The following is a 12793-nucleotide window of genomic DNA, read 5'->3' on the forward strand; positions in this document are numbered from 1 at the left end:
ACTCCACAAAATCATCACTTCCGTCCTTCATCCTCTCTATTGACCGCCCACACAGGCTGACATGTAAAACGCTCAGGATGGCTATTAAGGAGTCAGTGTGACTGACAGTTTTATATAAAGCTCTTCAGTGGGTTCAGCTCAGTTCAGGAGAATGAAAGAGGCATGTATAATTAACCAAACAGAAGGGGCTCTTTTAATGTCAACTAATATTAGTGTACGACTTAAAGCAGCTTCTGTGGGACTGAAGGAAGTGATTAATCAATTCGCAGACAGGAAACATGTTGTGCTGGTGAGTCACACATAAACACACACACACACACACACATCCTGTTACACAAATATATACTTTGTACCTGTGACTGTTTAAGGGTGTGAACTGACAGTGGACACTCTGCTGTGTCTCTGAGTCCTCTCTGCACAACCAGTGCTGTTTACATTCAGCATCCCTCTGTCAGATTACAGCACACTCATTGCCTCATAAATATGGACAGGCTCTTTTGTAAACACAACTGGTTTCTGAGGATTCATCCTGCTGAAATATGTGAAAACTAGATCAGCACAGAGATGAAGACCATATACGACTCCAGCTGTAAAAATGTCCCTGAAAAAATCACCCACTTGTGTTGAAAATTGTGCAAAAACTGTTAGAAACCAGTCAAACTCTCTGAGATGAGATGAGACAAGATACGATGTGACAAGATAAGACACAAAATGACAGCATACTACATAAAATGACACGGTAAGACAAGATCAGATACTATACAACACGATACGACAAGACAAGACACGACAAGACGAGACAAGACAAGACGCACGGTAACACGACATGAAATGACAATACGATAAGATCAGACACCACAGGATACAACAGACGAGATAAAATAGAGCAACGATAAAACAAGACAACATGATACGACAGACAAAGCAAGACAAGACGAGGTAAGACAACACAAAATGAGATAAGATAAGATGAGATAAGATGAGATAAGAAGAGATAAGATACGCAAAGATAAGACAAGACACGATAACACAACACAACACGAAACACGGAAGTCATTTCCCTGTACTCAGAAAGATTTTTACAGCAGTTTTTTATCAATCTGAACCACTGCTCTATGTCTGAAAGGGGACGTATACTGTACTTAAGACTTTACTGAATATTTGGGAGCTTCATTCATAACATCCAAATTCTAAATCAACATTTGAATGCTGCACACTTTTGTTTATGTCCATTTATTCCAAATAACACCAGCGTTTCTGCACAGCTGCACATAAAGATGAGTCGAGACTAACATTAGTATTCTGCTTATTGAATTCCAGCGGTGGCTGCACATTGTTTCCGACCCCTGATCCAAATATTTCCAATAATCTTTAGATTGTTGTAAAGTCCAAAACTATATTAAAGAAAGATCGATGTCATCATTTTTCCAAAATTCATGTGTTTTTATCTAAAATAATAGTCTTCTTTAATCCATATTTATTGGCGTTTATAATCAAAAGACTGCTTGTTCTCTCAGCACACAAAAAGAGACACACAGGACAGATTTTGAAGCATGCATGATGAACTAAAAGATTGCACGCTCCTCTAAATATTTTCTAAAAAACTTAAGATCTTAAAAAATTATTTAATCATCGAGCTAAAACAAGGTTAAAGTGAATATCTCAGCGATACAACACTTACAAGGTGACAGCAGTTTTACTTCATCAACTTATTTCACACTGAATAGAAAATAAGGAGCTGGTGCTGACATTTTATAAAAGCTCCAGAATTGTACTGATGTGACAAATACACTTTTTTTAGTCGCTGTGGGTCATCTTCGAAAAATAAGTATACAATCTGAAATAAGTATGATTAACATCTGCACATGTCTAAAAAAAATATTAAATGTATATTAAATGCATAGTCAGAGCTTCATATTCATTTTATACATAAAATAACACCATATTATTTCTGCATAGTATACAGATTATAAATTAAAATAACTGCTATCAGAATTGCAATATGGTAAGAATATTATCTGAGCATCTCTACTGAAAATATTAAATAGTATAAATAATCAGTAACTCCAAAAAGTGTGATTCTTCGTCTGAAATATTGGGGAAAAAAACGCAGTCTTCCAAGATGGATTGAGCGAATAAAGTGTTACAAAGTACAGGATTTTAAATAACTGCACTGAGTTGCTTCCCGTCTCTCCTCCAAACACAAAGCGCACGGATGCCATCCCACAGAGCGAGTTAAACTTCAGATAGTTAAGCGTACAAGTGTTTCCTTCAGAGATCCGAAGCCTTCGGAGCATAAGGAGAGGTGCTGATATTTCTCACCCACATGACACATGGCCCAGTCGCGATCCTCCCCCGCAAACATAGCACAATCTTTAAGCCACACGGACAGATTTGGCTGGTGGCAAGTAGCAGCCGTATACATCCACATCCTGTCTGCAAGTTTCAGAGTCATATGTGGACTAAAAACTAACCACGCTCAAGTCGCAGATGATAAATCGTGGGTGGCGACTTAACGTCAAACTTAAGGCTCGCAGTGGAGCTTGTGATTGTATATGTTACAGTATAGAAAGATAAAGAGGCAGCGATGCCAGGGACATATCAGAGGGTGGTGGTGGGAGTCTGTGGACTGAGGGGGGGCTTGCTGAAGTAGTCCAGTTTGCTCCACATGGCAGAACAGAAGAGCTCTTGGTGAGCGAGCATTGTTTAGCAGATTGTCCTCGTCGCCTTCCAGTGTTCTTTTGCTTTACTGTACATTGTCTGCCTGTCAGCCGTTCTGGTGGTGGAAGCAGGGGATAAGTGTGGAGCCGGACCCCCCCGGTGCAAATGGCCATTCTCACAGCCCAGAAGACTGCTCCTCTCTGCCACCCACTCCCACCTGGTGCCTTTGCTATTTTCTTCAACCAACCACTTCATTCTGGCTGGGTCGCCACCGTCTGTACTGTGCTGGCAGGCGCCGTTTGACTCAAACGTTATGCAAGCTGAACGTTTCAAGCCGGTTTCTCTGGTTTCGTCTTTTTAATGAATTATGTGCAAAAAAAAAAAAAAAAAAAAAAGGATGTCATGGATTTTGCAATTTGATAGTTTGGAAAACAGGTGGGGGCTGCAACTCAGATCGTGCGCTCTTTAATTATAGCCGTTTATCCGATAAAACAACTATTATAATATTAAACAGATGTAAAATTAAAGGTATTTTGTCAAAGTGATTGCACTATTTCCCCAACTGATGAGGTTATTTGTCTATTTCTGTTTGTTTTTGACAAGGAATAATGCATAAAACATTGCTTCATATATATAAAATGCTTACAGGTTTACAGTAAAGGCTAATTTGAAACTCCTGGCACTGGTTAGGCTTTTAAAATTTAATCAGAAAGTGTTGAGCTTGGAATAATAAATACAGTAATAAACAGATCATCAGTTATCATACTATTTTTAAGAGATGGTGATTATCTATCTGGACAAAAGGCTCTTAATATTTGCTACTTTTATTGTTTTTTTATATTTATCTTAAATCATTGCTTGGCCTCGCTTCATTCAGTATCTGCAGGACGTAAGTCTGGGGAGCATAATTTCACTTTTCATTTCATAAAATACGAGCATTACGAAACCCCCCAAAACTTTGTTTTTGTTTCCAAAGAAAATGTATGACTTTGCCACCGTCGACTTTGCACTCACCTCACAAATCTGTCGGTGAGGTTCTTCACGAACGAGTAAATCTCGACCCAGTCAGCGGAGACACTTCCAGACCTGAAACAAGAAAACAACAGTCAGTTTGCAGCTCGTCAGTGGCAGCAGATTGTGTGCTGGGGAGTAAAATACTGTACACTATTTGTGCTTTGTACCACAACCACAGTTGGACATTAACACCAGCCACATGCTGGATAATTGTGCTGATAAGTCTGTGGTCTATAGCAGCCACTTCAGCTGTTAGAACACGCAAATGTTCACAGGAGCTTTGCCTTTCTACAAATCTACTTGGCTGGAGAAGAAAAAATCAACAAAGTGATAAGTCTAACTATGTCTAGGCCAGCATTAACAATTCCTCCAGACCGAGCCAGGTTCTCCGAGACACAGGGGAAAAATGTTTTTTAAAAAGGGCAGAAGTTAAGAGAAAGATGGCCAGGTGTGCAATCGGAGCCACAGGCAGGAAAAGCCAAACAAACAAGAAATGTGCAGCATAAAAAACAGAATTACTTCCTAGCAGTTTTACGCCTCTACAAACCAGTCAAGCTGCAGTTTTTATATCTGTCAAGACTCAAATATGCTTCAAATGAAGATGTCGCTGCAAAGAAGCAACAAATTCTAAAATGCGGATGCTTCATACGCATCTTCAACCCGGCAGGACCGAAGATCTTTACAATCAGCACACCTTCAAGGTAAACATCCGACATTAGTGTCACCAATTCAGTATCTAACCAACCAAATGTCTCCCCTTCTGCTCCTAAATTCTGATGCTGAGTAACGTCCAGAAAAGCGTTTCTGAAGAACATTAAGATGCAACAAGCTGACCCTCTGCTTTTTGAATATAAAACAGCATCATTTATCCTATTAGACGTGTGTGTAATTTTGTTATAAAGTTCAAATTCTTGAGTTATTGCAAAAAATAAAGGTTTTGAGTTGTGACCTTGACCTTTGACCACCAGAATTTAATGAGTTCATTGTTGAGTCTGAGTGAACATCTGCGCCAAATTTAAGAAATTCCCTCAAGGTGTTCTTGAAGAATGAGTCACATGCATGGTCACATTGATCTCTGACCTTTGACCACTCAGTCTAATTGGTTTATCGTCGAGTCAAAGTGAAAGTTTGTGCCAAATTTGAAGAAAATCCTTCTTCAGATACTGCTTTCACGAGAATGGGACGTGCTTACGGATGGAAGAACAATTCAAAAACATAATTCTTCCAGCCACAGCTTTCACCAAAACAGAGGAATAAAAAACATGTTTAGTGAGGTCATAGTGACCTTTGACATCCAAAATCTAATCAGTTTATCATCAAGTCCTAGAGGATGCTTTTGCCAAATTTGAAGAAATTCCCTGAAAGTGTCTCTCTCTCTCAAGATATCTCGTTCACAAGAGAGTGATGTTCAAATGGTTGGAGATGGTTGGAGGCATATAAACATGTTTTGTAAGGTCACAGTGACCTTGACCTTTGACCACCAAAATCTAATCAATTCATTGTTGAGTCCAGGTGGATGTTTGTGCCAAATTCAAGGAAATTACCTCAAATCTTTCTTGAAACAGGCCTGATACACAAACACAACTCTGTGGAAGAGGACCCGTTCTGTCTGCAGATATAAAACTCATCCTAAGTTAACTAGAAACCTAACAATTCTTTATTTCTGCCAATATGTGTTCCTAAATCCTTTGAACTGGCCCTTTAAATATGCCCACTACTAATGCACTAAAGCAAAATAGATTGAAGAGTTCAATAAAAAGTCTATTTAGCATGAGTCCAGTGGGGTGGATCCATTAATAAGTGCTGGGATTGTGAGATTAATTTTATTTAAAGAGAAAAAAAAATCTGATTTTATTATTTTACATCTTTCTTGGTTTTTATTCAGCTTTACTTCTTTCCTTCATTCACACTTTTGCAGCTTTCCTTTGTCCCTTTTTTCAAACCTATTTTTCCTCCTTCCTTCTGTTCATCCATGTGTTCCTCCATCAATCCTCCCTTTCTTTAGCCCATATAAATGAAGAAAACTGGAAATAGTCGTTTTTTCTTTGAGGTATTGCTATCTGAAGTGGGAAAAAGCACTGACTATGTCTTCCACCACTTTCTTTGTCTCATTAAAACTAATTAAGACTTTATATCTTAAATCTTCATAGTAGCTGCTGGTTTTAATCAACTCAACCTTCAACTCCAAAGATGTAGCAGTATCAAGGATGAATGTAATTTTGTTTTTTAAACTTTGTTTAAAAAATGGCCAATAAATCTTCCCTTTAGCTTCTAGGATTGTTTCTGGCAGAAACCAAGTTTCTGGAGGAAACCAAGGACAAACCAATGTTAGATGGGTGTCAACCTGTGGCCCTTGTCACCCCTCGATAGGTAAATCTGACCACAGTGTGTAAAATGTGCCCTTGATGTAACGACAACGAGGTAATTAAAGCAATAATTGCAATTCGATGTATGTGCCGAGAACATAAAACAGAAGGGTTTGACCATTAGGAGGCTCATCTTTCATGGCACCTCTCTCTCCTCCCTGCTGCCCAAAGACAAGGTCACACAGCGGAGAGAAGATAAGACCGAGAGGGTGAAGGAAAACTCTGCAGCACTTTGATAACATTGTGTCAGAGGGTAAATATCGGAGGTTAAACGTTGGTGCAGCAGTTTGAGGATTGACAAATTAATTTTACTGCTTCAGAACACATCTGTAACCTGCTGATGGTGCTAATGATCGGCGTAGCCTTATCAATCAAGCAAGCAAAACTCTGACACAAAGTCCTTCATACAATAAAACCAGGAGACCCCCCTACACACACACACACACACACACAAGTACACAAGCACATGGACAAAAAAGCAAGACTTTGTAATAAATTAAAGCAAGCACATCCTTATAAATACATCCACAAAACAATGCACAGAAAAGTGCACAAGCAGTATTTGCTCACTGAGGTCAAGGAAGGCCCTCAAACCCAAACTGCAGCTCAGTGACCAGCACATCAGACTGGGACTGTACTGGTCGGCTTCCAGGTGTGAATGTGTGTAACTGTGTGAGTGTGATTGTGTCGCTCCAGCAAAAGGGAGCTTGGCTCTCAGTGAAACTTGCCTGCATAAATAAGGCTTTAGTGGCATTAAAGACATCACCTCACGGGACGTTTCCTTGGAAAGAGCGACCTGACGGTTTGAAACCAAACAGTGCAGCTTTCATAAACCGGCCTCTGACTTTAACATCACTAAAGTAAGAAAACCAAAATGGACGTTTCTTTGTGGAGAAATGCTGCAGCTGCTACGGATTGTGCAGGACAAACTGCTGACATCTGGATCTTAGTCTTATCAGTACCATCAGGAAGTCTGACAGTAGAGCTATTTTATCTGCAGGGGACAAAGTAAACTTCCTCAAAGAGACATGCTACTATCTGACACCCTGACCGACTGATGACGGAGCAATCGCTGCAGATTTTTACGTTTTACTAATATAAATGTGCATATGTAAAACAAACAGACCACCGACTTACAAAAGTATACGAACACTGCAGATCTATGCGCTTGGTCACACTTGTGCCAGTGATCTCTGTCATCATCCTGTAATTTAGCAATTTGGTTGAGGGTGGGGTGATTTGGAAATGGGTCAGGGGAGCAGCGTTTCAACTCAACGGCCTTGAGTGATGGCGTGGTTCCAAGCCGGGGGAGGACAGGATTAAAAACAGTTGCTGTCAGGGCTGTAAACTCTCCTGTAATATAGTGGAGACCTTTGTGCATGACGCTGCTGCAGAGCGTCGCTGATGTGACCGAATGTGGCTGCGCAGTTTGTATGTTTGATGTTTGAAGCAGCACTTTGAGGGCAGAAAAGACACAGGAAGTGGTGCTGTCTGTTCCAACTGGTGATGCAATTATTTCTTGCTGGTTTGCAAGATGAACACAAGACACTCAAGGGCTTCTCAGTGATGTTTGAGGTCTTATTTTTAGTTATATTATGGCAGGATATAAAAGTTATGACACCGATGCATTTTAATCTTAGCTGATACGTATAGGTGGTGTGAAGGACAGCCAGGCTAACTGAACCTACAACTCTGTCAAATGCAATAATAAATGCAATAATTAATATAGTTTTCTCTTATTTTATTTAGTATTGTTAACTTTAAATACTTTCTTTCTCTTAAAAACTCATTTTCAAGTCATTTTAGTGTCATTTTTTTCTAATTTCTTGCAATCTTGCCAAGATGCTAATTGCCTTTTTGGCCATGTTTTCAAAAGAAATCACACAAGTTTGCTGAAATTTCAGAGGTTTAAATAGTGTAAAAGCATCTGAACGCAGCCAAAAAATCGATGTCATATCAGGTTTCAGAGAGTTAAAGGTGAACTTCCTGCTAGCTGATGCCATACCACAGAAACGATTAATAAACTGGGATGCAACATTGTAGACTTCGGTTTTAATTCAATGACACTGCTCTCAGATGTCCGAGAGGCGATGGCTTTTTCCGTCTAAACTGCTGAAATTATGTAATCCTCACAAAACATGGTTGAGTAAGCATTTCCTTTGTAACAGCGAGGGAGGAGGAGGAGGAGACAAACTTGTATTCTTCCTTTTCTCATGGTCACTCCCTGATATTGGCCGCATGTCTCATAAAGAGGAACAATACACGGACAACACATGGTGACCTCTAACTCAGCTGGTAGAGTGTCACCCATTAAAGGCTGCAGGAGGTCTTTACAGCAGCCTGGACTCGAGTCCAACCTGCGGCTGAGTGTCATCCCCCCCTGTCCTCCTTAACTGTCCAACTTTTGAGGTAAAACACCCTAAAAACATATTTAGAAAAACAATACATATCACCCTGTGGACACTATTGGACAAAGTACATCGGTTATAGCAGGTTATGTTAATATCTTCAAAAGCAAACTCGAGACCTACCTCTAAAGTCCGGCTTTTTAACTGAATTTTATTTCATCCGCTTAGTCTATTTATTGATTTATATATTATTCTATTTTAGCTTCAGCATTATCATTTAGCGTGTTACTAATTTTATCACCTTTTACTGATTTATCTTTTAGTGTTTTATTATCGAATTTATTAATATTTTACTGTTTTGTCTTTTAGTGCTTTACCTTATTGTAGCATATTTTACTTAGTTATCTGTTATTTTATTTTATTTATTTACCTCCAGTGTTTCCTTGTTTATTTTTGGATGAAAAGTGCTATAAAAATTAAGTTTGTCTAATTGATTATAGGAAGCTTATTGCAATTTGGTTAACCTTAAACAGATAAAACCGGTTGTTTGGCGTTAGACAAAGGTCATGGTTAGACGAGTGGTTCGGTGAAGTTTGTCATATTGTTTTCTTCCTCCCATGTAACCATTGAGCTCCACACAGCTCAGACCACACAGGGACAGTCCTCAGTTATCTATCGGATCTGATTAATCACAAACCACACTGAGTCTAGACCTGATCCTCCCAGGTTCAATCAGACCAGTTTCAGAAAGATACAAGAGAAGAAGAAATATGCGACTCTGAGGGATATTACAGGTGTTTTTTATGTTGTAATCTGCACATTAAATATATTTGACATCACTGACAATGTTACCAAACTTTGGAGTGTGTTTTCTCCAACTTTCCAAGCAGACTGTTTTAAATTAATCCCTTGAAATCTTCACAGGCTTAAAAAAAAAGCTTGAAACTGAGTTTGTCAATGCATCCCCATAAACATCGGATCTGTTTTTATTTAGCCGGAGTTGCTGTGGCTGCAGATTGAGGTCTGTAAAGCACTACAACACAATGATAACATCACTTTCACATAGTTAGTTTTCAATATTAAATTAACTGAAACCAGCGGTTGCCTTATTATTCAGAATCCTGAAACACTGTGGTGAAAATAAGTTGATGTTTGCTGCTTTTATGCTTTTAATTCTGAATTTCATGCAATTCATTGATGGTTATAATTTTGTATTCTGTCTTTGAGTATGTACCTTATTTGTGTTATATATTTGCAAGTAGGTTATGCATATATTGCATAAGATAAAGCTGAATCAAGCTAAAGCTTAGAACTGGTCAGTAGTATGCTGAACAATACGCAGTTTAAGTGTTTTGCTTTTTCCAGTGAAACATTCAGGCCGTCCAGTCCAACCACAGTATACTGGTGAGTACCTATCAGCTGCCTCGCTCATGTTGAGCACCTCTGTGTCTTTGCATACTGCAGCATTCACACTTTCATGGATATAAAAAGTGTCCTTACAAAAATCGAGGATGTCTATGTAGTAAAAAGATGCAAAAACTTTTGAAATTGGTGCTACATGAGCAGAGAAAACAGAGAAAAAGGACGCTTCTGCTAAGGAAACCTACAACTACCAGAATGCACTGCATTTGTGCATGCATTGTATGACAGTTGAATGGTAAGCTAAAAATATTTTTTCTGAAAATATTTGAGGTGACAAATAGGAAAGTCAGTTACAATATCTTAGGTTATATTTGTCCAGCTCGTTTCTCCGTTTGAGCTCAGTTTTTTCGGCCTTCATTTTCACTATGCATGGAAGCAGTATGGCGCCTACTTCCTGTATACAAACTCCCATGTGTTGTTATATTGAGTATGAAAACATTTTAGGTGAGAAATAGAAAGTCCACTAACAAAATCTTGATTTATATTCCATCAACACTGCCAATTTCTACCGTCTGATCGGATTTCAGTCCAAGTTAAAGAGACAGAGAAGAACGGGTAACTCTCCTGATCTGCTTGCATACTTTCTGTCTCCGTTGTGGTGGCGGGCAATACAAAAATGCGAAAGCAGAGCCCGTAGTTTGAGCAACAGCAAAGAGAACCTGCAAAACTCAAACATAATTGATACATTATGCAACTTCTTCTCCCACAATAACATTCCTAGAAGCATGGCGATGGATGTTCAAAACATTAGCAGGTTTATTTCTATTTCAGCCATCCCACTTGCTGTCATTATTTCCAAATGAAGGCGACGTAGATGTGTTATGCAATATGCAATAATGGAAAAGCCAGCCCCTACGTGGGAGTGGCCACGCATGAGGGATCTCTGGGAGGTGATAGTCCACGATTTCACAGAGGAATAGTGGATCCAAAACTTCCGCTCAAATTTTGAGGAGTTATCGAAGCAATAACAGCTCTTGTAGCACCTGCTGCATCATGAGGGAGTCAGTTCTTACTAACAAGCACATAGCCAAAGCATCATGTGACCTAGAAAAGCCAAAAAAGTGTTTCCATTGCAGTTCTGCCAAATATGGCTTTTCTGAATCACCTAATGGGAATGTAAAAAAAATGCGATAAGTTGGGAGTTTCCATTATATGTATTTTATATTCACAATTTCAATTTGAGCAATTTGAGGGTTAAAAGAAACCCTGTCCACATGGTTGCCAGATGTGATTAAGAGTGTCCACTTACTTTTGGCCAGATGTGTTATCTAGCCCTAACACAATGGTATCATGATTAAAGGTAAAACAAAGACAAAAATACAATATGTGACCATGCAATAGAGTGTGCAGTGCTAAAAAAAACACAAATCAGAATTTAACGGGTCACAGAAAACTGTCACACCTGCGACAAAACGCCACTTCCCCCTCAGCCATCACATCCATCCTCCCTCCACAGATGCAACAATTCAAAACTGCACTCACATTTCAACATGTTTGCTTCAATGAGAGACGGCAGAAACAAAAGCAGACTGGGTTTTTGGGTTACTTACTTGTCTAAAACAAAGTAGAGGTCGTAAGCTCCGTGACAGGATGCTTCTTCAGCCCAGCAGGACGAAGCAAACAAACCGAGCAGAAGCACCGCAACCGCCGCACAAGTCCACCGACTCCTCCCGTGGAAAAGTTCACCCTCCGCGGTGAAATAACGTGACAACTTCTCCAACATCGTTGTCACAAAATACGTAAAGTCTCGTGTTAAAAAAACAATAAATAACCTTTAAAAAGTTTCACAAAGCGCAGGGAGAGTTGAATATGAAGTGCGCATCCCGCAGTGAGAGCAGCTACATGTCAAAGTTCCTCCAAAACAACCAAGTTAACTGATTTGACCCGCGAAATAAAGGAAATCACCGCCCCGGCGTCATCAGCTGTGTCGTTTCTTCATCCTCCTGACTCACCGTTAACTCATTAACATCCTCTCTGTGAACGATAACCTCCTCCTGAGCTCACACCGACCCTGTTTGGGAGCCCACTGCTAAAATCTCTGCTAACAACAAACTTCACGGCGCTAAAGTTGCACACAACGGGGAAAAGTTAGGATGCGTTCAAGCGCTCCTGCAAAGCTCGGACTTCTGAGAGCTGCAGACGAGACTTTTTCTTTCTTTTCATCACAGTTGGAAATGATTAAAATGCTTATATATGAAGAAAAGTTTTGTTTTATACATGCACTGACACAGGAATCACTGATGATGCTTCTAACAGAGATATATTTCTATTTATTCTCATTAATTTTGCAAAAGCCTTTCACACTTATTTAAACCCTTATTTTGAAAACAATGGTAACTCATTAAAAGTTATGAAAAAAACCTCTTGATCCTCTAAGGTCAATTTTATATTCACAAATCTAATTTTGCAAAATCATCCCACTCTTTAAAAGTTTTTTAGTTATTTAAGTCTCTTCAACATGTGAAAAACAAGAACAAAATATTGTCAATACATTATTTTGATCTGCTATTTGGTCATTTATTATTTATGCTGCCTCTTTATTTATTTATGTATTTATTCATTCATTCATTCATTTATTTATTTATATTTTTGCTGGTTTGTTTGTTTTTTCTTTATTATTCAGTTTCAGCCTGTCACTTCTCTTTTTGACAATTTGTCTCACTTTGTATTATTTGGTCGTTTCAATAAAGTTGAATTTATTAAAAAAAAATTTAAACCCTGATATATATATAAAGCTACATAAAATTTTCAGAAAACTATATTTATTATTATCATTATCATAAATATACTAATAAAATATTTTTTGCCATTTTTCTCCTTTTTTATTTTACCTTCCTCTTTTTTTCAAAATTTTTCTCATGCATTTCACAAATTCCCTTTTTCTTGGGTCATTTCTTCTTCAGTTGCCTTCTCACGTTTTGCACAATGACATGCAGTTGTAGTATTACCCATTGTGGCATCCTCTCTTTGGCAAATTACTGA

The 12793-nt window shown here is 38.7% G+C and overlaps 1 protein-coding gene across 2 annotated transcripts in view; it reads right to left on the bottom strand.

Moving 5' to 3' along the window:
* antxr2a (ANTXR cell adhesion molecule 2a) overlaps positions 1-11886 on the bottom strand; it is a 114154-nt gene extending 102268 nt beyond the window's left edge. Inside the window, exons 1-2 of one of the 2 annotated variants that reach the window (XM_042487620.2) lie at positions 11362-11885; positions 3676-3747 (exon numbers count right to left, since the gene is read on the bottom strand). In XM_042487620.2, the coding sequence (XP_042343554.1) occupies positions 3676-3747; positions 11362-11534 (245 nt within the window). In that variant the 5' untranslated portion in view covers positions 11535-11885. Of the gene's footprint in view, positions 1-3675; positions 3748-11361 lie in introns of both variants that reach the window. The other variant, XM_088076337.1, reaches the window with a different exon arrangement.
* Between the last annotated feature and the right edge of the window lie 907 nt (positions 11887-12793).

The sequence above is a fragment of the Plectropomus leopardus genome, chromosome 4 (assembly GCF_026936395.1).
Source record: "Plectropomus leopardus strain MGB_pleo_1.0 chromosome 4, ASM2693639v1, whole genome shotgun sequence".
Classification (NCBI taxonomy): domain Eukaryota; kingdom Metazoa; phylum Chordata; class Actinopteri; order Perciformes; family Serranidae; genus Plectropomus; species Plectropomus leopardus.